At 42.2% G+C, this 26,074-nt stretch overlaps 5 protein-coding genes across 14 annotated transcripts; 3 read left to right on the top strand and 2 right to left on the bottom strand.

Annotated features, from left to right (window-relative positions):
* Positions 1-1,779: 1,779 nt before the first annotated feature.
* LOC115734814 lies at positions 1,780-7,220 on the top strand. 6 transcript variants are annotated; one of them, XM_030665757.2, is made up of 9 exons: positions 1,780-1,958; positions 4,192-4,552; positions 5,043-5,076; positions 5,214-5,423; positions 5,509-5,598; positions 5,895-5,960; positions 6,046-6,137; positions 6,224-6,271; positions 6,688-7,220. In XM_030665757.2, the coding sequence occupies exons 1-9, from the start codon at positions 1,952-1,954 to the stop codon at positions 6,803-6,805; spliced, it is 1,026 nt and encodes a 341-aa protein (XP_030521617.1). In that variant the 5' UTR covers positions 1,780-1,951; the 3' UTR covers positions 6,806-7,220. The 6 variants fall into 6 exon arrangements, with proteins under 6 accessions (XP_030521617.1, XP_030521616.1, XP_030521611.1 ...); XM_030665756.2 differs by having other exon boundaries at positions 4,133-4,552; XM_030665751.2 differs by lacking the exon at positions 1,780-1,958 and adding an exon at positions 3,061-3,617 and having other exon boundaries at positions 4,133-4,552.
* Positions 7,221-7,864: 644 nt separating this feature from the next.
* On the top strand, positions 7,865-12,042 carry LOC115734917 (U3 small nucleolar ribonucleoprotein protein MPP10). The gene is made up of 13 exons (XM_030665923.2): positions 7,865-8,846; positions 9,079-9,137; positions 9,569-9,692; positions 9,816-9,926; positions 10,036-10,173; positions 10,448-10,516; positions 10,592-10,633; positions 10,757-10,825; positions 11,017-11,088; positions 11,172-11,225; positions 11,317-11,458; positions 11,585-11,644; positions 11,722-12,042. Exons 1-13 carry the CDS (start codon positions 8,121-8,123, stop codon positions 11,733-11,735), a joined length of 1,680 nt encoding a protein of 559 aa, XP_030521783.1. The 5' UTR covers positions 7,865-8,120; the 3' UTR covers positions 11,736-12,042.
* Positions 12,043-12,863: 821 nt separating this feature from the next.
* LOC115734764 lies at positions 12,864-15,184 on the top strand. 2 transcript variants are annotated; one of them, XM_030665672.2, is made up of 4 exons: positions 12,864-13,453; positions 13,766-14,201; positions 14,780-14,830; positions 15,018-15,184. In XM_030665672.2, exons 1-4 carry the CDS (start codon positions 13,031-13,033, stop codon positions 15,059-15,061), a joined length of 954 nt encoding a protein of 317 aa, XP_030521532.2. In that variant the 5' UTR covers positions 12,864-13,030; the 3' UTR covers positions 15,062-15,184. The 2 variants fall into 2 exon arrangements, with proteins under 2 accessions (XP_030521532.2, XP_030521533.2); XM_030665673.2 differs by having other exon boundaries at positions 12,870-13,453; positions 13,781-14,201; positions 15,018-15,183.
* Positions 15,185-15,281: 97 nt separating this feature from the next.
* LOC115734765 (glutaredoxin-C6-like) lies at positions 15,282-16,223 on the bottom strand. Its single transcript, XM_048282688.1, has 4 exons — positions 16,072-16,223; positions 15,892-15,980; positions 15,650-15,748; positions 15,282-15,478 (listed from the first exon to the last, which is right to left on the bottom strand). The coding sequence occupies exons 1-4, from the start codon at positions 16,125-16,127 to the stop codon at positions 15,405-15,407; spliced, it is 318 nt and encodes a 105-aa protein (XP_048138645.1). The 5' UTR covers positions 16,128-16,223; the 3' UTR covers positions 15,282-15,404.
* A 527-nt stretch (positions 16,224-16,750) lies between these two features.
* LOC115734763 lies at positions 16,751-24,441 on the bottom strand. Of its 4 annotated transcripts, XM_030665668.2 has the most exons (13): positions 24,011-24,441; positions 23,453-23,588; positions 22,497-22,633; positions 21,856-22,057; positions 21,185-21,423; positions 20,958-21,069; positions 20,724-20,868; positions 20,368-20,510; positions 20,091-20,260; positions 19,075-19,377; positions 18,915-18,970; positions 18,332-18,546; positions 16,751-18,214 (listed from the first exon to the last, which is right to left on the bottom strand). In XM_030665668.2, exons 1-13 carry the CDS (start codon positions 24,227-24,229, stop codon positions 16,995-16,997), a joined length of 3,297 nt encoding a protein of 1,098 aa, XP_030521528.1. In that variant the 5' UTR covers positions 24,230-24,441; the 3' UTR covers positions 16,751-16,994. The 4 variants fall into 4 exon arrangements, with proteins under 4 accessions (XP_030521528.1, XP_048138494.1, XP_030521530.1 ...); XM_048282537.1 differs by lacking the exons at positions 22,497-22,633; positions 24,011-24,441 and having other exon boundaries at positions 23,453-23,586; XM_030665670.2 differs by lacking the exons at positions 23,453-23,588; positions 24,011-24,441 and having other exon boundaries at positions 22,493-22,631.
* Between the last annotated feature and the right edge of the window lie 1,633 nt (positions 24,442-26,074).

Raw genomic sequence — 26,074 nt, 5'->3', positions numbered from 1 at the left:
TTTCGGCATTAAAGCGAGCGCTGCACACAACTTTTGTTACTTCTGGTATTGCTCTCCTCAGTTTCTGCACGGGTTTGATCATTCATCTTCTGCATTATTGTCTAGTTGGGGCTGCATGGATGGCTGGGTACGAGCGCCAGCACAATGCTAGAGTTTAGGAAAGTGAGAAATGGACATAGGCATCGCTAGGCAGCCCGAAAGATGCGACGGAAACGTATGATGAAAGTTCAGGCTTCTGTAAAATCTCTAAAGCTAGATTGAGCACGGGGTAGATCATTCAGAACTCTTATTCATGTAATAATTCCTGACATGGCCTAGATTCCAAAGGGGGTAAAATCGTGAAACCGGCACCCGTAGATGCAAAAGTATACCACGCGAAAATTGATAGGGAAAAGTACCAAAAAAATCTGAAACATATTGCATTAGTACCAATTTGCCTTAAGCTTTTTAATTGGATCGATTTAGCCCTAAATCTTTTTACATTGGTACCAATTAAATCCATCCGGTCGATTTAGATTAGAAATTGCTGACACGGATGCCGACCATCCTACGTGGCATAGCCAACGATGACATAGTCATTTTTTAATAACATTTTTTTATTTTTTTCAATTTTTAAAATTTTTATTTCCTTTTTTCTCTTTTTCTATTGTACTTGTTTTCTTTTCTTTTTTTTTTCTCCGTGAGCTCCGACAACCCTCGCCGGAGCTTGCGAACCACTAGGCAAGGGCCGGACCTCGCTGGTAGCTAGGGAGGGGCACGGCCCTCTCCTGACCACGGTCTTTTGCTTCTATTCCCTGTTTTGGTGGATGAGGAAACAATGAAGACGATCCAAAAATCTTCACCCCTATTCGTAACCTTTCCAATAAATCCAAAAAGGAAAGAGAGAGGAAATACAAATATAAAAAGGTTTAGGATCGAATTGGTACCAATGAAATAAATTTAGGATTTTTCTGAAACTTTTCCCGAAAATGATGGTACCGCGAGGCGTGTGGACACGAAGTTGCACCAGTTCTCGTTGCTATCATCTGATTACTATCGAGGTGGTGCCGATCCGATCGGATTCGGAGGGTATACATATTATACTCGTACACGGCGATTTGTGGCTCGAAGGTGGTGTTCCGAATAGAGATTCAATTCGGTTAAGTACAATCTTGAAAGACTTGAAATTTGACAGGAACATAGGCAGCCTTCAGTTAAACACGAAGACTCGAAGCCGTAAAAATGGGAATTGGCCAACTTCCGCCCATCTTCCTGCATAAACCATCTCTGTCAGAACGAACCACCTCCTCATACACAATTACTGTTCTGTCTTAAAACCAATTAAATGGGGAGCCAAAAACAAAAACAAAAAAAAAAGCGAAACTCTATTCAACTACCTCTGTCGTCGAAGCGCGCTTTCGTCCTCCACGAGAAATCGGTCTAATGTACCGGTCACATGACCGACGTGGCGTAACCGATCGACCGACGGCGCAGCTCGAGCGATGCGCAACCCACCGTCGGCTTCGCATTGGAATTTCGAAATCTTTCGCCCCCTCTCGATCAACTCGCGGAGGCTGAAATTTCCGATGACGGCACGTCATCATGTGGTTGCATCGCACGCACGTAAAAATTTGCGATTTTGAGCCCCCACATCCATCACCAAAAGCGTGAGCGCCAACGACTTGAATGTACGTAACCACGTCATGCGGTCCGCACCCGGAAAGACAAAAGAGCTTGTCCCCCCGCCTCGCTCGCTCGCTCGCTCGCTGGCGCCTCTCTCTCTTTCTCTCTCCCGCAACGGAGTCTCTCCGAATTCCAGCTGAAAAGGTCTGGCCTCATTCTCATGCCCACCTATAATTTGGAGCTTCGAGCTTCGGAAATTCTTCATCAGTCGATCTTGTGCTCCATCAGTCGATGAGCTGAACCCGAGTTGCCGCGACGATCGGACCGACCGTATCGGAGATCGAACAACATGGCCGGTGAGTCCCTCTCTCTCTCTCTCTCTCTGTGTCTCTGTGTCTCTGTCTCTTCTCCGTCTCCGTGCGCGTGTGCTTTCGAGTCAGCCCTTTGATGCGATTAGATGTGGAGATGATGCACGAGCGAACGGTGAAGTGCGGACGTCGTAAGCTTCTGGCGCCGTCGATACCCATTAAGGAATGCGGGCGCTTCGGATTCGCAGTTATGCTCGGGAACTGCTCCTTTCCATTTGAAAATCGAATCCACGTCTTCGCATCTTCACTCCGGAGCATCCACGGGCAATGCGAGGAGAAAACTACTCAGCTCCTTTCGCGTCCTCGCTTCTCCTAGCGTCCGTGTTCGAGAACGGTTTCTGTCCATCCCTGGTTTTCTGAGATCGCAACAGTTGCGAATTTTGTGAAATTGGTATTTTGAAAATCGGAACAATCTCTTGTTGAGTATGGTCAGCAAGTGCCCGGAAAATACGTTTGGTTTTCGAATCGAAATGCAATAGGAGGTATAGATAGTCTCTCTCTAACTCTAATCTTGAAAAAAAAATTGTGGCCTTCTGATTCAACCGTGTTATGTAGACAGCCGAGCTGATTTCGGTTGCCCAAATTTTTCCAAAAAGCAAACCGTTTCTCCGCTTTGACTTTGTGGGCTCGAAATATGCTTCGAGCTCACGTTAGTTTCAACCTTAAAAGTGCGATCACGCTTTGTCTAGAATGGCGGTTGGTTTTCCGGCTCAAAATTTAGTCCCCATAAATGAATGAAGGCCCTTTGTCACAGTCAAGCGAAGTTCCCACTTTCTATACCCGAGAATTCTATGGATGTCCATGCTCCCACGCATCGAATTGATATTAGCCGATTACATGCATGCGAGCCACCGAATCACGCAGATCTCACGGAAGGACCCGCCAAATGCATCGCCCCGATACATTCAGCTCGTCGACCGACTCGATCCAGAAGATGGGTGGTGAAAATATGTTCAAAATTCAAGATTCAAGTCCTACGTGAAATTGAACATTGCATCGTGTGGGTATCCATCGGATACTGCGTCATCTTTAGGTTGGGCCGGGAGGTTAAAGGCTCAAGCTTCCATAGTTCAAGCCCACGGAGAAAAGCATCCTCAATTTCTTTTTCTAACGCGTCTGGCGCAAGAAAATCGTCCATCACATAGGAAAGCTGGACATCAGGGTCATGAACTCTTCGTTTCAACGCAGTTGGTGCTGCCTCGAGAGAATCTAGGGAGAGTAGTAGAAGACGAAAGATTTGAGCTTCTCTGCCAGCCGACCTAAGCTGGTACAGTCCCTAGGTGCTTGATTGACAAATTATGGCATCCGCCGCAGGTCGACAGGATTTTGTCCCTGCCTTTTAACACTAGCTTGTTGATTAGCCACTCCCCTCGGAGGAAAAAGGCTGAAAATTTTTCTTTCGGTGAAAAGCATTTGCACGGCGAGCGTTCCATCTCTGTCTCTTGCCCTTCTCCCTCGATCTCGGGGCTTCTCTTCAGAAAAGGAGGGAGGACAAAAGAGGCGAACTTGAAAAGAAACATGAGAAAGCAAAATGAAAGCTGATGCAGAATGCATGTTGGGAAAAGGGAGGATTTCATATTTGCATGGTTGTCCTAAGATTGCGACTGAGGAGCAGCATAATGTCATAACTTTAGGAGATCTTACCTGGTAAGAAAAGAGGAAGCTTGCGCTCTAAGTTCACGAGTCACCGCCTTTCCCTCAGACGCGTAGCCTCTCCTCTCACCCATCACCACATTTGTCTTGCTTGTCCTTGCGAGTATCATCCTTTCCTTAGCTTCGAATTTAGCTTCTGCCTTTTCAATCTCATAGTATGTTCCATCTTTTCTGCACCAAAACATCAACCCAAGCTTGACGAATATGAATATTGAACTTCTCTGCGAGCCCTCATCTCGTTCCAGTCTTTGGATGTAAATCCGTTTTATCAATGGACCTCATGCGGTAGGATTGTTCGTACTTTTCATCCTGGAAAGCGAATAAGGAAAAGGAACTTGAAAAGTTTGCTATGATTGCTTCAATGAAATCATAGTTGGGTCGTTCTCTTATCCAGCATTTATTAAGCGACCATTGGTGCTTTTCCATTTCTCCCTGTCTTGTCGTCTTCTTTACCCTTCTATTTCCCTGTCGAGATTGAGAATTTGGAGGTGAAACGGTACATTTTTGAGGTCACTGCGTCAAGCAAACATTCGGGAAATCAAGAATAATGAAATGGGTTTCCTACCAGGATCCTCAGATAATTCCTGGAAGCCAGCCATGCCAGGTGGTCCCACGACCGCCATAGGTTACTGGTTCAACTGGAGGGTCTTGCTCTGTGCGATCTGGGTATTAGCATCCTCGTGTTTTGCATTGATGCTTGTGAGGAAGTATGAAGCTTTTTGCAGTCGTAGTAGTGGCAATGGCGGCCGAGAAACCAATCGAGACGCTCCAGGTGTTTTGTATAACGACGAGACCTGGACTCCATGTCTGAAAGGAATCCACCCGGCTTGGCTTCTGGCTTTCAGAGTTATTGCCTTCTTCTTGCTCTTGGGAATGTCATGTGTGACGGCTCTCGTGGACGGCGCGAGCATATACTACTATTACACTCAGTAAGTCCTCCGTTTCCCCTCTTTGCATAGTTAGTTTTTCTCGTTCCATTATCATCTCAGTTAGAGTGTTTATAGATTCGAGGTTCAGATAATATTTTGCTATCCAAGCATGTCATTTAGCAGTTCATGGAATTTTGTTGCAATTGAGTGTCAATTTCATTTACTGAATTTCCTAGATTGGCCTACATTGGAAAACTGCATTTGCATTACACGGGATCACTTGGAAAGTTTAATTATGGAGCTATTGGGTGGATTTTTTTGGTTGGACACGGATAAGGGCGTCCTGATTGAAGTGCCGACAACATTAACTCGATGATAGCGAGCAGATGCTGGTTTTTTTTCCTTCCTTTAGCAAGTTGCTCTTGCCTGAAAATGAGGCTTTCTTACTTAATTTCCCTGGAAGCACTTCGTTGATACTTGCTACATGAAAGGTCTGGACTTTTTCATCACTTGGTCTGAGGTTGACAGAATAAAATTTCTCTCTGAACAGGTGGACTTCTACGTTAGTCAGCATCTATTTCGGGGTATGTCTTACGCAGCTCTGCTGACCCATTACGATCAAGTCCTTCATTTTGCTTCTTTCCTTCTATGTTTCCACTAGTCTTTACCCTCTCATTTTCCTTTATGTATATAACATGAATATTTTGTGGGCCTGCACCAGGTTGGTTCGTTGCTCTCTGCGTACGGATGTTACAGGTATGGCCACAAATTTGACAGCGCGGAGATAGATTCAGAGAAAGCAAACTTTGCTGATCCAAGACTGAGGAATTCTTCTGGCATGACTAGCACCAACAAAAGCTGTGCTCCACCTAGTCAAGCCGTTCGTGAAACTGCGGGCATTTTTGGCTATGCCTTCCAAATAATTTTCCAGGTATGTATTGAATATGTGATCATTATCTCTTAAGCTTTAATGAGAGGTCAGGACATTGACATTGCTCTCCCCCTGTAAATGACAGATGAATGCCGGTGCAGTCGTGCTCACAGATAGCGTCTTCTGGTTCATAATTGTCCCGTTTCTTGCTGTCAACAATTATAGACTGAGATTTGTAAGTAACAGAACATTGCCTAGTTCTTCTTTAGCACATAAAATCCATCTCTTTTTCCTTGATAGATAAGTCTTTTCATACAAATGGGAGAATGTACCACTACTCTCTTCCATGTGAACTCAGCACAGAAGCGCAGTTCTTTATAATTGGCAGAATTGTCTGATGGAAGTTCAGTCAGTCTTAAGCTTGTATTTACAAGTTACTACAAAATTGCTCGAAAAATTTTGAGTGCTTCCCAATGACCTGTCTGGTTTGTGCTGCTCATCTAACCTACTTGTCTGACCATTTACTTGCAGTTGGACATAAACATGCATACCATCAACGTTGTTTTACTTCTTGGAGATACAGCTTTGAATTGCTTAGTAAGCAAGTAGCTCGCTGGCATTACTTTCCCTCTCTTTTAAGGTCAGACGATATGTTCTGATTGCTGGAGTTCTTCCCTTGCAGCGGTTTCCTCTCTTTCGGATTGCGTACTTCTTCTTGTGGACGACCATTTACGTCATTTTCCAGTGGGTTGTCCATGCTTGCTTCACCATCTGGTAAACCATCTGTATTTTTTCTACTGCATCATCCGTTCATTATGATCTATGCTTATCATGACACTGAATTGCATACTGCTTAACAGGTGGCCGTATCCATTTCTTGACTTGTCATCTCCATATGCTCCTTTATGGTATGTCGACCTTATGACATCATGTTGGACAGCTCATCCTTTTGACGTTTACTATGCACTAGAAATGAACAATGCAACTTCCCCATTAATCTTTCCCACTCGAATTACTTTCTATTTAACTACACTTGCAAACTGAGACGGATTTGGACACCTGGATGGTTCAGTTGGAGACCCGGCTTTATTTTCGAATTTGCAATACTTTAATGTGTATCTGGTAGTATCGAACAGCCTTAGTCGATTCCATAAAATGATTGTAAGGCTCAATTCACATTGAAAGCTATTATTGCCACGACCCACCACGATGCACCCAACACTGGATGCTCCTGACAGAATTTGTATTGTTAGCAGTTAAGAAAGCAAAGCAGGTTTCCAAGTAGTTTGGCTTTCTCGTCTTGACTTCTTTGTGGCATTTGAAGGTACTTCTCCGTGGCGCTAATGCACTTCCCATGCTATGGCTTTTTCGCCTTGGTGGTAAAGCTGAAACACTGTCTGTTGGCGAGATGGTTCCCTCAGTCCTATCAAGGTTTGAGGTGACATGGATGGAACGCTTGTACGCGAGGCAGACCTATTTCACGCTGTCCGGCGTTTCTCCATGGAAGGGAGCAGCGGCGCGGGAGACTACAGCGACAATTTCTTCTGAGATAATACACACAGGCTACAGCAGAATTACTCAATACATGCAGTTTTGGATGTAGAAAATAAGCAGGAAAAATTTGCTCGACATAGCTTTCTGTAATCCCCGGTAACATGTCAAATGGTCTAGGACTTGCAGCTGTCTGAAAGAAATCGAGAGAAAGAAATTGTCTTTCTCTCCTTCTGTGCAGTGTGCACACACTCATCTCATATTTCCCTGCAATATTCATTCTGTCTCTATTTCGCTGTAACAGACACGAGGATACAATGTAACATGTACCGGACACCATTTTAATCCTAGAATATGTCGCCTTTATATCATGCCTATCTTGGTGAACGAGACTTCATTGGTCACATTGCATCACATGTCGTGTTAACTAGTGACGTAAAAGTGCCTCTAGGGCACTAGTTTTTATAATGGAAGAACTGTCCATTATAATAAAGTCATTTAATTTCCAAAGCATGAAATTGGCTAAGATCTTCTTTTAAGTGAAATAGATCTTACGTATAATTTCTTTCTCACATTTGGAAGGGAAAGAAAAGGAACTCGTCTTTGAGTGCGCTAAAACTAAACACAGTTAATTGTGTCTTTTAAACTATGCGGCTTACGTTACAAAGAAAAAACTATCTAGCTTACATTACAAAGAAAAGCTCTCTTGGCTTTTGAACGCTAGAAACTTTTAGGATAATTTCATTTGATTTTTTTTTTTTTCGATTGTCATGGTAACATTTTTAACGGAAATAATTTCTGTTCAGAAACAGTATTTTCTATTTCTGTTTTCCGGACGAGTTTTTGAGCAGAAGAATGTACTTGGTAGTCGCACAAAATTTCTATTTTTCGAAATAAAAAAATAAAATTGCAATTTATTAAAAAAGTTATTTTCAAATTTTTTTTATTTACTTATAAAAATATCAATGGAGGTTTAACAATTCATGTTTATAAGAATGTCGTTATTTTTCTTTCCTGACTACCGATGCTCCAAAAGGGCAGCGCACCAGACCAAGAAGCGAGCGCAATTTCACCGGGGCGCCGCTTCGCTTTCTTCAGACGTTGCCCTCTAAAACCCAAAACCCCTACCACAACACTCGTTGTCTTCATCCCACTCTGCGCGCCTTCGCCAAAATTTTCTCGGCTTCTTTTCCATCACTTTCTGGGAGAGGAAGGAAGGAAAGAGAGAGAGAGAGGGAGAGAGAGAGAGAAAAGAAAGTGAAAGTGATGGTGAACCCAGAGGAAGCCGGCCTTCAAGTCTTGCATCGCCTGAAATCGACCGACCCTCCGATATGGCTCGCCCCCAATCCCTCCCTTTCTCAAGAAACGCGGGCCGCCTCCCTCCACCTCTTCTCCTCTCTGAAACCCTTCTCCCCCAAGTCGCCGTTCGACCACCTCCTGGTCGACGGCTTCGACGCCGAGCAAATCTGGCAGCAGATCGATCTCCAATCGCAGCCCCTGCTGTCGAGTTTGCGGCGCGAGTTGAGGCGGTTCGAGAAGGACCCAGGTGAAATTTCGAATCTCTTTGGGGACGGCGAGGCTTCGGAGGGGAAAGGGAAGGGTCGTGGAGGAGGAGGTGGGGATGTTAAAGAGAGTCAACGTGGGAATATTGATGATTTGGGTGGTGTGGGCATGGAGGTGGATGGGTTTGATGAAATTGATGAGGATGGTGATAGTGATGAAGAGGAGGACGGTGAAGAAGAAGGTGTTGAAGACAGAGGGGTTGAGGGTGGGGAGAGTGAGGAGGGGGAAGAAGAAAGGAATGATGGTGGGATTGAGGATAAATTCTTGAAGATTAAGGAATTGGAGGAATATTTGCGGGAAGACGAGGCTAGAGAATATGGTTTGGAAGATGCCACCAAGAAGAATAAGAAGGAGAAGAAGGTGGTGACAAGTGACTCGGACGAGGAGGAAGAGGAGGAGGAGGAGGAAGAAGAAGGTGATGATGATGAGGTGAGAATGGGCTGATAGGTGTTAATATTGTGATTACATAAAAATCAAATTTTGTCTGAGGAGTTCGAAAATCACGACCCTCCTTTTTTGTTTGTGAAAATTTTACATGCATTTTTTAGTGTGTAGTTACTTTTTAGAAATCCTGAAATGCGAGTTCATCTAACTCCTGTCAGTAATTTAGATTTATTTTCTCATGATTGAATATTTATATTAGCAAACACATCTTTTGCAGCTCGGCGAATTTGATGTTGATGATGAGGATGATGAAGGCAAGGACAAGCTGGGAATTAGGTATTGATTTTTACGTTCCCAATCACTTCTTTACGGTTGATTATGTTGATGGAATTTTGACAGAAGGCAGACTTTTAGCATCTTTCTTTCTTTCTTTCAAAGAATGTAAGTCTTCTAATTTTTGTTGCAATAACAAATGCATGAGCATCGTTTGAATTTTGTACTACCTTATGGGCATCCTCATTCCCTCATGTTCTTCACAAGTAGCAAAAGAGATTACAAAAGACTTTCCTTCCTATCTGCTATCCAAGTTGCATCTGGCTCTTTTTTCTCTTGAAGTCATGAATGCCATGATTGCTTAATCTGTTTAAAAACTGACTTCCACCATGCTTACGGACGTAATATCTTTTTCTTGGAGTTCTTTGGCTGGCAATCAACTTTTATGCAGCATTTTCTTATTGACCTCTTTTGCGTAATATGATATTATTTAGATATGAAGACTTTTTTGGAGCTAAAAAGAAGAAAGTCACTCAAAGGAAACCTAAGTCGAGCGATGAATTAGGATATTCTACAGATGATGATGAAGAAGAAGAAAACGGAGCAGATGGAAACAAGGTAATCACTGACTGAGTGCATTTGCATAGGTATTCAGATATGTGTGTCTTGTGTGATGGACTGTCTTCTGGATGCTCATGTGTCAGTTGAAACAACTGAAGACCTAAATCCCCTTCTGTGCAGGGAAACCATAATCTTTCTACCCATGAGAAGGAACTTTTGGACCTTAAAGCCAAAATTGAGCAGATGGAGAAGTCCAATTTGGAGCCAAAAACATGGACGATGCAAGGAGAGGTGATGTTTGTATTTTATTCGTTTAATTTTGGCGAATTGGCATTCTGTATTGGTTTGGAAAAAATTACGCAATACTCGCATCTGAATTATATAATGGTTATGATGACAGGTGACTGCTGCAAAGAGACCTAAGAACAGTGCCCTTGAAGTGGATTTAGATTTTGAACACAACGCTAGGCCTGCACCTGTAATCACTGAAGAGGTTACAGCTTCTCTTGAAGAGTTGATCCGGAGCAGGATTCGCGAGGTAAAGTTTATACTTGGCTTTGCAATTTATGGTGACGGAATGCAAAACTGGAAGAATGTTTACTCTCACGTTCTTTAACAAAGATGGCAACACCAACTTAGAGATTTTTTTTTAGAAATAGAAAATAATTGATAACACATTTTTAGTTGACAAAATAATGTGTCTTATAATTTGCAAAATCCCTTTAAAAAATCTGAATTAGTGCCATCATGCACTTAAAGTTCTACGTTTGTAGCAAATTAACCCTGAGAAGCTATTGTATGATCTTCTGTAGGGGCATTTTGATGATGTGGAAAAGCCTCCTAGTCTACCAACGAAAGGACCAAGAGAAATTAAACAACTGGTAAGAATTGTTTTTTATCGCTATGTAATTTGTAGCGGTGGGCATTATGCAACTTAATTTTCTTACCTTTTTCAGGACGAGAACAAAAGCAAGAGAGGGCTCGCTGAAATTTATGAGGTTAGCATGTGGTTCGCTACTTTTTCCCCATCTATATCCTCTCTCACGTCATTCTAAACTGCGGGGACTCTTTCTGCTTGATGCAATACATTGATTCTTACATGAGAATTTAATCCCTTGCAGGAAGAGTATGCACAGAGAACAAGTTTGGCTTCTGCGCCTCTGTCTTTTTCTGATGAGCTGAAAAAAGAGGCATGTTCCCTTCCTTTTCGTTCCATTCCTGTTCCTTACACAGAATACTAGATGCCTCTGCTTTCGTGATCACCTCTGCTCTTTATGTTCCCCATTTGAAACTTCATGCGATTTAATGGCTCCTAAAATATAATAAGCTTTGACCATATAAAATTAATTTAAGGTTAGTCTTACACTTCTGTTCTGATCAGGCTAGCTTGCTATTCAAGAAGGTGTCTTTGAAGTTGGATGCTCTTTCTCACTTTCATTTTGCTCCTAAACCTGTAAGTGCAGGAACACACAATCAAACAGTTCATTGGTGATGGCTGAGCTTTTGGTTATTAACTATTTTCCAATGACTTGGCAGATAATTGAAGACATGTCCATACAAGCTAATGTCCCTGCTCTTGCCATGGAAGAGGTAACTGATTTGTTTTTGGGCAATATGGATGTATATCGGTTGCATTTGGTTTACCGTCGTTGACTTTATTTCTTCATGTTTCTGGGAGTAGATTGCACCATTGGCAGTCTCTGATGCAGCCATGTTGGCACCTGAGGAGGTATTTGCCGGCAAAGGTGACTTAAAGGATGAAACAGAGCTAACACAGGCAGAAAGGAAGAGGAGAAGAGCTAAGAAGAAAAGGATACATAAAAGTATATACAGCTTTTTCATGCAAAATTGTCCTTGTTCTTCCAATGCTCTGTATTGTATTCTATTTCTGCTCCATTTTGCTTTTGCTCTAAAGATTTATCTTTTGTTTGGTGTCAACTTGATTACAGCTGCGGCAACAAAAAGGATGGCAAAGAAGGGTAGAGAAACGGCAGCAAATCGCAGCGAAGGTACACTTTATCATTTTTGCATTGACCTATATTGCGGTGGTATTAGAATTCCGCGTTGAAATGTTCTATAAATGCAGGCAAAGAGGAATAGATATTGCGGAGGTTCCATTTTCTGTCGAGGGTTTCCGTGTTCCTCTGAAACGAGAGTTGGGTATAATTGTCATATAATGAGCGTCAAAAGAACGAGAGGGGAAGAAGAGAATGGGCGGGCTCTTTTAGCTCCTCATTGACCCAGGTCGATGCCAAGGTCCACGAAGTTTTGATTGGTTTGGGCCTGAAGTACAGAGAGACATTGAAAATAGATGGAAGATCTTTGGGGGAAAGTTACGTGGCGTGATTATGTAAGCCACTCTACTTCATGTTAGTTTTGTGATTGAAAGGAGAAAATTTTGCAGTAATATCTTAACTCATGGATGTCGTTACGTAATCGACTAACGTAATAAGCCCATGTTAAGCATGCTTAGGTGAGAGTGCTCCCTTACTCATTCGTGCGCCAAAGGACAAAACCGTGGGGCTCGGTATGGGACGTGCTAAAGTGGACCATATGTAGCAAATTGTTAAGAATGCTCTGTCATTAATTTACGAGCACCTGCCATTGAATATCGAACTCAGTCTACTGAATCAAAGATCGGCATTTATCGGTCCAGGAAGGAACCATTATCTTAGCAGCCCATGAGGCCATAGTTGCAAGTATTTTTGGGAATTGCCTTGGGCTGTCCTTTACATTGCATATTCTTTTTTGCGAACGGGTAGACAAGTGGTTGCTTGCTGCTGATGTTTTACATCTGATCTGCCGAGGCCGATATAATTAAGAAATAGGCTGCCAAGCAGAGTGTGCATGGGGATGTAATATGTGGTTGATCATGGTATGTTTGTGCTCAACTATAAGGTGCTGTCCCCCTTGTTGCAGATTCTCAGTCCCTGTGGAGTTTCGTCGGAGGGGAACTTCTCCTAGCCAAAGTCAAGAAACCAATGCTTAACACAGATTTTGTTTAATGAACCATAGAGCTTGTTAAGTAATCAATAAAGAAAAGTTTTTCTTGGCCACTGATGCACCAAAGCATTGAATAAACAAACAAACTCAAGTAATTAGATTAAGGTTCGTTAATTAAATCTTGCTGGAAACTCAAAAAGTAGAAAGAGGCAAAGCTAAAAAGCAAGAACAAGCACCTGTAGAAAAAGCAAAGCAAAAGGATTCGAAGTTGCACTCATTTCCTGCTACCATAAAGCAAAAAGGGAAACCCACAACCCTCAATATTATCAAAATCTCCAATCCGGCTTACCTTCACTCTTCCTCTTTCAAAGTGATTTCCAACTGCACAAGCAAAGTATACCCCATCGCCAAATCTTCTTCACCCTCTTCCTGCTGCTGACTCTCACACTGACATGGCTGAGCTCAAATTGCTGGTCACCACCACCATGTTCCTCATCACAGTCCTAGTAATGCCGCCGAACTCGGCCACCCTCCACGTCCCCACGTGCCGATCCTACTGCGGCAACATCACCGTCGACTACCCCTTCTCGCTACAGCAGGGCTGCGGCCACCCGGGATTCCGGGACCTCCTCTTTTGCATCAATGATGTCCTCATGTTCCACATCTCCTCGGGGTCCTACCGCGTCCTTGACATCGACTACGCCTACCGTTCCCTCTCCCTCCACGACCCTCACCTGTCCACCTGTGACTCCATCGTCCTAGGCCGCCGAGGCAACGGCTTCTCTGTCGAGCCCTGGCGCAGCCCCTACATCTCCGCCTCCCCCGACAACGTCTTCATGCTCCTCGGCTGCTCCGCTGTCTCCCCACTCTTCCAGGTAATTTAGACTCCATATGGTATGGCTGGAATCCTACTGCAATTGAATTGCTTTACATAGATCATGTTTTTACTAATCCAAATGTGATGTGATTAAAGATTTGTAGTAGGATATGACTAGAATTTGATTTGATATCACATTAACATAGATTCATGAGTGATTGTAAATTGGATGTTGCGTACCGCTTTAACCATAACTCGATTAACTACCTGTGCATTACAACTTTAAAAAACCTCCCTTCTTTGATTGATTTGTTTCTTTATGGGTTTGTTAGTACGTGGTGTTATATTCTGTCATTAATGCACAAGATAGCTTCTCTTCTTTCAGGGCTTTGCCGACCGCCACTTGCCGTGCCGGAACGTCTCGGGGATGGGCTGCGAGGAGTACTACGACTGCCCAGCGTGGGACTGGGTCGGCCGGGGCAAGGCCGGGTCGAGGTTCGGATCGGGCCCACCAGAGTGCTGCGCGGTGTCGTTCGAGGCGATCAAGGCCATCAACTTAACCAAGCTTCAATGTGAAGGCTATAGCAGCGCATACGCTCTTGCCCCGTTGAGGGTCGACGGCCCGCACGAGTGGGCGTACGGCATACGCGCGACCTACTCGGTGCAAGGGGGCGACGAGTTTTGCGGAGCGTGCGAGGCCACCGGCGGCACGTGCGGGTACAGCGACGTGGACGATCATAACGACGATGGGGTCAAGCAGTTATGCATGTGCGGGGGCTCCAATTCCACCTCCAATTGCGATTCAGGTGATCAAATTTTGGTCAAAGTCTTGGTTAAAACTATCCTTGTCCAGTGCAAATTCGTTAACTGAATCCCTTTCAAGAGTTGCGGTTTTAATCTGTCACACGTCCCTATAAGTTCAGCAAATTTAAGACAAGGAAAGTTACCAAAAAAATTATAAACCAATTGTAATTGTGTCAATTCAATCTTAAACTTTTTTTAGCTAATTTAGTCCTAAATCTTTTGCATTTGTGTTAATTCAGTCATTTTGGCCAATTTTGACAGGATATTGCTATGACGTGGTGCGATCGGCATCAAAATTAAATTAAAGTATTATTACAAATTACCACGTCGGCTTTGATAGCGCCACGCTGGTGATTTCCGGTCAAAATTAATCGGAATGACCGAATTAACACAAATACAAAAAGTTTAAGATTGAATTGACAAAAAAAAAAGTTCAGAATTGAATTGACACGATTGCAATAGGTTCGAGACTTTTTTGGTAACTTCCAATAGGTTTAAGACTATTTTTTGGTAACTTTTCCAATTTAAGACGATAAAGGGTCTTAGTTATGTGACAGTCCTAGGTATGATGAACGTGCAGGTGGGTCATCATCAAATAAAGGAACATGGTCTCCATTGAACATCTTAGCAGGTACTTTTCTTTTCTTAATAGTTGATCTTTACCCTCGAAATCGAATTGTTGTCGGTTCAGTAACATTTAGCATTTTATCAGTGATTCTCTGAACAAGCTGAAGACACAGATCAAAACCCACAATGAGTTTCTCCTCTCTTGTTCTTGAGGATGCTTAGTTCTGATTCACATCTCATCATGTTCGTAGGTTTCATGATATGTGCATCGACCTGGATAACATCCCACAAGTAACTAAAGATCTATACTCACCCGCAAGAATGTGAAGGATAAATGAGGATTCTTGACAATCCTGCTTTGCTTGGAAGAGAGATTTTTGTTTGCCCTTTTGTTTTGTTTTGTTTTGTTTTGTTTTTTTTTTGTCGTGCTTAAAAAGAGAGGTCTTTACGTTGTCTATAAGCATTTCACATCATCATGGCGCCACACGACATGCAACTCAAACTCGACCAGTCTCCATCAGGCATTATTACATTATGCAGAAACAAGAACAAGAGCAAGAACAAGAACCAATAGTCGAGTCTCTGTGTATCCTGTGACAGCCGGGGACGGAGTGGCAATAGAGGAGAGACTTCTCGAGTTAGATGCTAGTGAGCTGAGCTGAGTCCACTAGCAGGGGCGTCAGCGTTCCCGACCGGTACATCATGAGAACCTCTGCAGCAATTTCAAGTGAAAAGAAGAAGAAGATGAAAAACGCAAACCCTGATCAAGACTTGTTGCTACGAGATATAGTTAGGTAATGTGGTTATCCGTAATGCATTCGCTGAATTGATCTGGGTATGTTCAAGAGTGTTTAGGATCAAAGAAAGGAGAAGGAGATTTAACTGTCGGAGCCGCCGATGTGTTTGCTGCTGATGAAAACGTTAGGGACGGTCCGTCGCCCCGTCCACTCTGCTAGAGCTGACTGAATCTCGTACCCATCTCCTGTGGCGGACGGCCGAAATGTTTCTCAAAGCCTCATTTTTATCAACTACTCTTCATGGGTACAAGAAGCAAAAAGGACCATATAAACACGAAAAGCCTCTCTATCCAACATCCGACACGAGGAAAAGAAAGAGAAAACGTACTCTCCTCATCGAGTTCAATGGCTTTGTACGCAGCACCAAGCTGCGTGAACAGCTGCTTCACCCTGTTGCAGAAGCCGCAGTATGATTTGCTGCACCCAAAAGTAAATTTAGATCAAGAAAACATGCGCAGAACATGCACATCTTGCATTTGCCAAAATGAAAAAGAACAAGGATTTCTACCTAAAGACGACCACCGGAGCGGAAGACACGATCTGCTTGGCCTTGCTCAACGCCATCTGAGCATCTCTGTCTCTTGATGAAACTCATCGCCAACCCCGGCTTTTATGGATTTTAGTACGAGCTACAGAATTTGATAAGATCGATTATGCACGACGACATACGCAAGAGAGAGAGAGAGAGAGAGAGAGTGTGGAGCCGAAAGCAGAGCAACCAGGTGTCCCTTGTTAAAAACAGGGTAATTTGCATGGATCTGCCTGGTGTAGACGTTACATTGCGTTAAGCGCAGAGAAGGAAAAAGGAAAGTTCGTGATCAACCGATCAACACCATGAGGATACATAAAATCTTGTCCTCGGTGGAACTCTTGGGGGCGGGTTCTTTCCTCTGGTCTCCAATTACTACTAGACTGAGCTTAAAGAACTTCTGGTTTTTGGTACATCTATGATAGTTTGGATCTTATGATTATTTCCGACAACTGCAAGGTTTTATTCTGGTTAGTACATTTTCGTGAAATGATTTATATTGGTTGTTCCCTGAATTTCGGACATAGATTTGGGGCATGACACGTAATTACGAACATGTCGAGATAGCTATTTACTCAATGCAGAGAAATGCTATAGCTTGTTGTGCAAGCAACTGAGTTCCCGGATTCACGTGTGTTGCAGATATCTGATGCTTACTCTGAGTAAGTTAGAGGCTGCATAGGCCTCAATCACTTTACACATTACTGCAATAAAAACAGGCTCAAATGTTTAATCCCTAATTAATCACAAAAATTTCATGATTTTTTTTTCCTATGAATACCCAAAAAGGGATTATAGCCCCACCCCCCTAATCCACCAACTTGAAGGTCCCACAAGATTTACTGTGGAGCAGATAGCTTCAGCTCCAAGCAACTTCTGGAGGATAAATGAACTGATCATGATCATTTCAAGTGTCGAGTTTTTTCATCATTTGTTACCTCCTTGTATGCGAAAATGGCTTCCAACTCTTTTTGCAACTCTGTTGGCTTTGAGTTGAAGTCTGCAGACGAACTCGCGGACGTGCCCCCGCTCTTTTTGGTCCCCCAGAAGCCGCTCCACTTTGGACGACTGCTCGACGGGTCGGTTGGCACAGCACTACTTCCTTCTCTGCTAAAGCTTGCCTTGGCCAACTCCCTCAGTTGCCTTAGCCATGGTTTATCTGTCGTACCTGAACTCCGGCTTCCGGAGCTCCTATTCCTATCAGCAGATGATCCTGTGTCTCCAGTTTCTCTGCCACCTGGTCCAGTGTTAGGGAACTTGCTTTCCAGGCCTTGACTAAATTTCCGAGGGACACAAATAATTAGGACTCCAAGTAAAGCTACCTTCAAACCCGACAAGAAGGATTTATCATCAGGGTCAAGCCGCTTGGTTTGTTTATACAGTGCATACCACTCATTGACCATTTGAGCCACAAATCCAATCAAAAACAGTGCAACCATGAAAATTCCCACACAAGTTTCGTCCTGCTCCGAGAATTCCTTCCTCAAGAGAACTGCGCATGATGCGAATATGCCTACTTCAGTTGAAACCGATATGATCTCGACCAGTTGAACTTTCTTCTTTATGAAAGGCTTCTTCAGCACAAGGAAGAAGAGCTGGAAAGAAGTCAGACACAATAGAGTGATCGTCGGGGTTCTAGAAGACCAGTTGTTCATATAAGTGCCGGCCAAGATTCCCAGAGTGACCCTTTTGATACATTCGAGCAATGTGTAGAATATCCTGAGGATTCCAAATATCTTTTGTATGAAGGGCGCTTCGGCATCTTCCGTTTCATCTTCTGGTGCAATTATGCGGTCACCTTTCCTCGGGTGGCCTCCAGATATCTGCGAGAGCATGTACTCTGGGGGACCTCTCAGGTCCTCAAACAGCGGGCCAAATTTTGTTAGGTAAATGGAGTTAGACTGTTTTTTCCACGTCCATTGGCCTCTTTTACCTGGACCCAGGGTCACTCTAATAAGCTCTTGATACCAGTGAAAACGTCGGCCTACTTTATGGACTTCCTTGTATTGAAGCAGTTTCCCAGATGTAATACCAACTGAGAGGAATAGGAACAAGGATAGAAGTTCGAAAGACACAAAACCCAACAGCAGAATGCCAACCACAACCCCTGCTGGAGTTCCACCTACCATAGAGAATAACAAGTAAGCCGATGAAGCTAAAGCGGCAAGACAAACAGCTATTTCATTACTTTAGACAGAATATTCTGGTCGTTAAGTGGATAGAAGAGCGTGTCACACACCTTGGATCAGAGCAGAAGAGGCCTGACACGTACAAGGTAGAGCAAGAATCAAAAGAAACATCTCCAATCTTGGGAATATGAGTGCTCCGTCACTGTCTTGCTTTTCAGTTGTTTTTTTCTTGAACTTAAGAATCAATAGTAGCAAAGCATGCAGTAATATCAAACTGCCGCCGATTACTGCCAGCCAGAACATATTTCTACTGAAATCCCACCACCTACAAAAGACCAAATAGTCTTCATCAACAAAAAGTAGCAGGTGGTCAGATTTATACCATACTTCCTTTGAAGATAGCCCAATATCGAATAGGATTTTGAGATGTCAAAAGGGAAATTTGTAATCAACAAATTAGTGGCCTCAACACTCATAGCAAACTAGCAAGATAGTGTGTGTAGCAGATACAGTAACTTGATAAAAGATGTTCAAAGGAGATAAGTGATTCTCCAGCAACAATTATAGATGAATTATTAACATTGTCTCCTCATTGTGGATTGATTTCTTAACAACTACACAATTCATTCCTGCAGCTCTTCAGATTAATTTATTTAGCAATTCATATCTCATAGAAAACACTGAGAGACTCACCCACTCATATGTTGAGGATCCAAAATGTATTCAGCTTCTGGTTTACTATTTTCCATCTGCAAGCATTTAATTTCCAATGCCATGGTTATTATGGTTAACAGAGCTGATGATGGAGATACAACTCTGGAGAACAGAATTATAGACCAGAAGTTTCCCTAACCTCGAAAAAGGATTTGTACTCCACCGGAGAAAGTGGCAATCCATAAACTGCAGCAGCTCCTTTCAACTTCTCTTCTTTAGGTGTTCCGACTGTTTCCAAATCAAGAACTTCGCTAAAGTAGGATGTTGAATTCACAGGAGGACTTGAGCCCACCATGACTGGCTGGACGTGCCCGGCTTCCCACGGGAGACTAAAGTAAGGAATGCTCCACTGCAGGTCCCTTGCAAGTTCATAATACTCGACTGGCAATGTAACTGCCAACCATCTAGATAGCGCAAATACCTGGATGTAACATGCGATTCTCTGCATGGAACCATAAAAACTACTATTAGTCTCTTGCAGCGACATCTGCAGTCATATATGAGTTCCACAGTTAGGAAATATTCAGAAAAAGCAGGACCTGAAAGAATCCCCTCTCCACTTAAAGTGCACCTTTTGGATCGTCAAATTGTTCACTTTTCCATGGCATGTTACCATTTCATTGAAGCAAAAGAGTGATATAACAATGTTCTACAACATACAAAATTCCAAGCATTCAAAAGCAAGAGTTGTAGAAAACAATATGCCTTGGAGAATGCCCTTGTTCTTGTCAATAAATATACATGAAGTCCTATCTGGTGTTTAAACAGCATTTTGACCCCAGATGACGATGAGTTTTTCTTTTTTTTTTCCTGACATCGACATTGTTCAGACTTGGCGCTTGGAAGGTGTTTTTTTTTTTGGGGGGGGTGAGGGGTTGTGGTTGTTCAGATTTCTCATAACAAATTCCCTAATAGAACTGAAATTACAGAATATTTTTGTTTTCCTGATGAAAGAAGAAAAGGTCACAAAACACTCGTTTAAACAATACAGAGAATATTCAACCCAAAAAAAAAAAAAAACAATACAGAGAATAGTGTCTGCCCAGGAAAGGAAAATGATAGAGAGCACCATGGCTAAAAAAAATTACTCAAAAGTACTTTAAGTAAGACGTGTGGCATTGCAAAGACCACATCACGGGGAGATTTATAACATACAAAAAGATTCCTTGAAGGACTGGATATCAAAGTGGCAGATGTCCTTGGGAAAGCACCAATAGCAAGAAGGTTTGCTGTCGAAACAGAGAGCAGTCCCGCAGCCAAAGATGTGATACAAAAAGCAGCGGTTGCAGTGACAGAAGCAACAGAAGACACTATGGGCATGGAATCTGTAAAATTTAGCCCATAAATTAGAGCAATCAAGTAAACAAAGAAATGCCCTCGACAACTTAAATAACAACGAACTGAGCTTATAAAGGCATGAGCAATTCCTTACAATGTCTCACTTGAAGAATATTGGAAGGTAAGTTCTTGTTTCCAGCAACATCCCCAGTTGCATTTTCAGGAACACTCACAGATACTACATCATCTTCTGCTTTAATCTCAATGGAGTATTTGCTTCTGCTCATTTCATAAAAGCTGGAGAACCCATTGATAGGAACAAATTCAATATGTCATATATCTCGTCTATTAACTGCTGTAGAAGTAGAGTCTTACAACAATGATGCATGAATTTAAATGTGGGATCTTTGCCAGCTTGTTGATATTCCTAGGTATGAATAGTGTGTACGTCTTCGTGCATTAATTTCAATTTACAGGTGCAAAATGCTGGGATGGTAAAGCAAAACTTACCTCTGCAAATGACCTCCTAATATTGCTATATTAGATGAATTGAAGCCAAATACTGGTTTAGCAAACTTTATTGATATAGGGATATTGTGCTCTCTTGTCCTAGAAGTAGAGGTTGTGCTCAAGCTGACAGCTGGTCTCTGAGAGTCTGAGAGACATTTGCAACCATGTAAGGATAGCTAATTCACACTAAAAATAATTATAAACAGTTGATTCTTTTATAATTTTAGACGGTACCAAAGAGGAAAGTAACCGGTTCAATAGGAGAAACGGCAGTCCCTTGTCTGGTAATTATTGACTCAGACTCGAGGCTTATGGTGATTATAGCAACGGCAGATGTATTGCCCACCTGAAAATTAGGAAATTTGGTTCGGATAATAAAGAAAATTGTGAATACACCATATGTTTAAGTTCCAGACCATGTAAGCAGCCACAAAACATTAAAACCAAAAGATATAACTGACCATGAAACCAAATTTCCGATTTCCGAGTGTTTTTCCATTGGTCGGGAGAAGGGTGCCCTGACTTGTGTTGAGTGATTCTAGGATTTCTGCTGATGAATTCATGACTGGTTCCGAAAAATAGAGGTACACCCTTAAGTTGTTCTGCTTATTTGTAGCTTGCACCGTTCTGATTTGATTATTGACTTGAAGCATCTTTTCTGGAATGCGAGTCCTCAAGTCAATGGACACATTCCTTCTGTCTACATAAATGCACCACAAGGAGGGGCAAAATCAAATCGTCTTCACATTTGAACTAAGAATAAGTCATATTCACTTTGTGCAGGTCAATTTCTCAGGAGAAGTATTTCTAAAGTGTAGGAAATCAATTGACATGAATTCCCTCTGACCGAGTGTAACTAAGGCCTCTATTATCAAGTGAAACTAACTTCTATGTGTCTGCTTAATCATCAGCATAGGAAGATGTTCAAAATCAGAGACACAATTATCCTAATTACCATATTAATGAAAATGCTATACCAGTAACATGTAAAAAAATCTGCAGAAGAAAATATGAGGGTTTTAGCATCCTAACTTTATAACTATTACAAATGCTGGTATATCTAAGAGAAGCCCCTTTGAGGATGGTACTCCACGAAAGGTTGGCTGTAAGTACCACTGATACGTAGACTCACCAAAATGCACGTAAAAGCTTGAATTAGTCGTCCTCGTGAATGCATTTCCAGCATTGTCGGTGCAGAAGTTCTTATCCATAACCAAGATCACTCGTCCATACTGAACAGTAGAATTCAAACTTACTAAAAGTGAGTATTCGAGGTTTGGCCGCAAAATGTTGAGTGTAGATGGAATGACTTGGCCAGCACCATAGACCAGTAGCTGCATAGAGATGTCAAGGACCTATTTCAATCAGTACATCTGACTATCCAAAGATACAGCAACAATTACTAGTACAAGCTTGTTGCGCAATTTGAACTGATTTGCTGGAGCGATCAGAAAGTATTATTCAGTCAATAAAAGGTACATCTTTTGAAGTTCATTTTGTCATCAGCGTGTTGTCTTAAGATTTCGAGTCCAAGATTTAACTTCAGAACATGATTAAAAAATGTAACTCCTTGCCTGATAGTCATTCATTGTCTTCTCCAGCACACTATGTTCTGCCTCATAAACTATTACATCAGTTTAGCACTAGAGCTGTATTTGCGAACATTAGATATTACAAATTAAGTGGTTTCAGGAAGGATGTAGAATTCCTCAGTAAACATGATAAAAAGAGGACTATTGAATCTTAAAATGTTAAAGATAGCCACCTACTCACGTTGCAGGCATCCACAGAAGAGCATCCAAAACCTCCTCCACCAATACATGGCTCACTAAATAATATAGTCACAGAGACATTAAGGGCACTCGTCAAAGATGCTGGAGATGTTATGTATGCTGTTGGCGGAATTGTATCTGCAGAAATGGAACAATCAAATCAGAAATTTGCGGGATCTCTCTTTTTTCCATTTGAAGCTTGTTAACAAAGCAAAATCCATAGCTGAGCAAGGGCACAGTCAATTGTGATCTCGCATTTCTTCTAAGTTCCAAAATCTGATTATTTCCTGCACAACCTAACTAGTACAGTTGCAAAACAAGATCAACCATCAGTCTAGTACCTAATCTAAGTGCCGGCTACTACCATGATGTCACCAATTTCAGTAATTCAGCGTTGCCAAATGTTGACCATCTACACTTACTTCATTGTGCATATAGCTATGGCAACTGCTTACCAAGTGACTATGAATAGGATGCGCCTCAACCTAAACTTTACTGCCGTATAGGTTGTATTCCTATTGGCCATTGCCCTGAGCACCTCAACATATTTTCAGATAAAAAAAGCTAGTTGCCCAAAGTATGTTTTTCCAAGTAATGACCAAGAAAATTAATAATTCTAACAGCAAAAGCTTCCATCTCTCTGTTTGCAGTGAGAAGCAGGTTTTACTAATTTAAGGACAATCATGGAAAATCAACAGGCAAATTCATGAGCCGTCACCTTGTCCTTGTTGATTTGGTAAGCAAGAAGATTGCAGAAAAACAAAGCGTAAGTCCCCAGTTATTTAAATTTCTCATTGTTTGAAAACCATCTCCTGCAGATTTTGGTATGTATAATGTTCTTCCTAAGAAAACTAGTAGGAACAACAAATCAACCTACACCTTGAATGCATTTTTAGTTATCCTATTTTAGAAAAAGATTTAACCATCTGAAAACGATAAAAGGGATAGATTCTTGACCAATTGTCCAGTTATAGGAAGCACAGCCAATTCCTTGGGATCCATTTGCGCAAACCTCAAATGAATGACTTCCATCTAGTAAGCCACCAAATGAAACTTTCCTGCCTCGACAATCCGAGAAGGCTCCACCATCCAGCTGCAACAGTTTTGCATACAGAGAAACCAAACAATTGTTAAATCAAGTAGCCTGAAATAAAAAATAAAATAAAAAACACTTGCAATTTGACAAGAATCTCGTGTAACAAAAACAAAATTTCCTGCTGAATCATATAATGAGGTGGTTTCTCCGAAGTAGTTGCCCATCAGGAAACGGAAATAAGTTGACTGTGATTTAGCAGAGAAAAAGAAGCAAGGGCAAAAGGACGGGAAGAAAGAAAGCGAGGGACACCATTAAAAATGTAGACATTTCCCAGTTCCTTTATTGGTAATGCACTTAAATCAGAGCAATGGCCAATTCCTATTTTGTTCCTCGAAGCAGAACACAAACCGAGAGAGAAGAATCATCACTAACACGAAAGCAAGGGTGAGAATCACAGTTGAACAAGAGCCTAGACAAACCTTGCAACTGAAGCTACAGTCTGAGCAAGCTCCAACATTGCCATTCACCAAAGGTTCGAAAGAAAATGCAGTCGCATTGCTATGCGAAGCTGCATTAGGAAACTCAGTGAGTCTCACAGATAAGCCAGAGCCATCACAACTTGCTTCCCAACACAAAAGCAGAAGGACCCAGAAAAGCAAACCCATCACCCACTGAACCTGAAGAGGCAAGAACGTCATCTCCAACGTTAAAAGGGGGTCAGAACTCTACCGGGAAAAAGGAGACATTTTTCGTGTTTTGACTTATGAGATTGTGAGCAGGGGAATGATAAAGGAGGGAGGGAGAGTAAGGTAGTGTTCTTAATGGAATGGGGTTTGATGGCTGATGCAAGATTCCGGTTCTAGGATAGTGCACATGAGACTGAGAATTCAAGACGAGTAATTTTCGTGTGGATAAATGAGAGAGAGAGAGAGAGAGAGAGAGAGAGAGAGACGTTTGAATTCATGAAGAATAGCGAGACAGAGAAGAATCACACAGTTATGGGCTGTGATAAGACATGATCCGCCATCACGATTCATCAGCAGTCATTACAGCGGCTCATGCATTGGACAGATTTCTTTATAACAGGTTAGTTGGGACTCTCTGGTTCAAACATTATTAACGAGCAACGCAACATTCAATTGTACATGCACAGTTATTACGCTGTGATTATAAATTCACCTTGCTGTCTCCCACTACCTGACCTACCCCTTTGACCATTTTTTTCAATAGCTTTCCATATCATTTCATACTGATTCAAGATGATACTACAGAGATTCCCCGTTCGCATTTTTCATTTCAAAATGTAAGACTTGATCATGAGTCAAGCGGCTGGCCGGGATGATGACTCTCGCAAGGTTCTAAGCACAAATTTTGAACGTCTTGACAAGCCATGTCTTTGTTAACCCTTATCTCTTAATTAGGTCATTCTTCAAAAGAATACATGTGCGCTTCTGTAAACATTGTGTGGATCCGAACAAGGGTTTTTAGGCTCGAAGCAGGGTGAAAAAAGGGAACCGCCCCGGACCGGATCGAACCGGCCGATTCTAGGCGGTTCTAGGAGCACCGGTCCGATTCCGGCTTCCAAAAAATAAGAACCGGCGATTTTAAGTTGGGTTCCCGATTTCATTTGTGGAACCGCCCACTCGGACCACCCAAATTGGACCAAATTTTTTTTTTCTTCAATTTCTTTAAAATGTGTAAAAAGCCCTAGTCCTCACAAATCCTCCTATCACGATTGCCATCCTCGGCTTGGACCCTCCATCCACAAACCCCGAGCACTCACGCTCGCTCTTTCCGCATTATCCGTAAAGAATGAAACTCAAAGATTTCTCGTCTTCTTTCAACTTTGTTCATTATCTTTTTCTGTTAACCCATAGGAATTCCCATGAGGGCTTTAATATCCTTCTCATAAAGATCCTGAAGTGGATTATGGATTACGTGTTTTATTAAAAAAAAAAAACCAGAGAACATGCCATCGGTTTCAATATTCAGATGGGTCGGTTCCTAATTTCAGATGGGAACCGATGACCGCCGGTTCCAAGTAATTGAACCGGTTCGTACAAGCTCGCCCATTGCTCGGGTGTACTTGGAACCGGAAAGAAGCGGGCAACTTGCCATTGGGCTTAATTCCATCTTTTAATGTAGAGATTATCGATACTAAGAACGAGATCCGTATAGGTTTGCTATATCTCCATTCGCATTGTCGTTTGTGTGGACCGACAGGAAAATTTCTATGTCAAGACAATCCCATAATTACACGGTATTTGGATAAGAATCGTGTGTTCGATTATTTAATAGGCAGCCTCAACTTTGGTGTTGCTTTTTCCACGAAACGAGAGTGATTGGGAATGCTCGGCCAATGATCTTGTCCAAATCCAAGTGTCCCTGGAAGATGGGTCTTTACTCTATCCAAGTAAGCCTAAAAGCCTTGAATTCTTAAGATTCATATAGAGGACATGTCTCAAAAAAGTTTCTTACTATTATAGATGTACCGGAGAGAGAAAAAAAATTACCGAAAAAGCCCTAAAATTATTGCAATTGTG

The sequence above is a fragment of the Rhodamnia argentea genome, chromosome 7 (genome assembly GCF_020921035.1).
Source record: "Rhodamnia argentea isolate NSW1041297 chromosome 7, ASM2092103v1, whole genome shotgun sequence".
Taxonomy (NCBI): Eukaryota; Viridiplantae; Streptophyta; class Magnoliopsida; order Myrtales; family Myrtaceae; genus Rhodamnia; species Rhodamnia argentea.
Note: the sequence above shows the minus strand (reverse complement) of the source record. Positions and strands in the feature narration are given on the sequence as shown.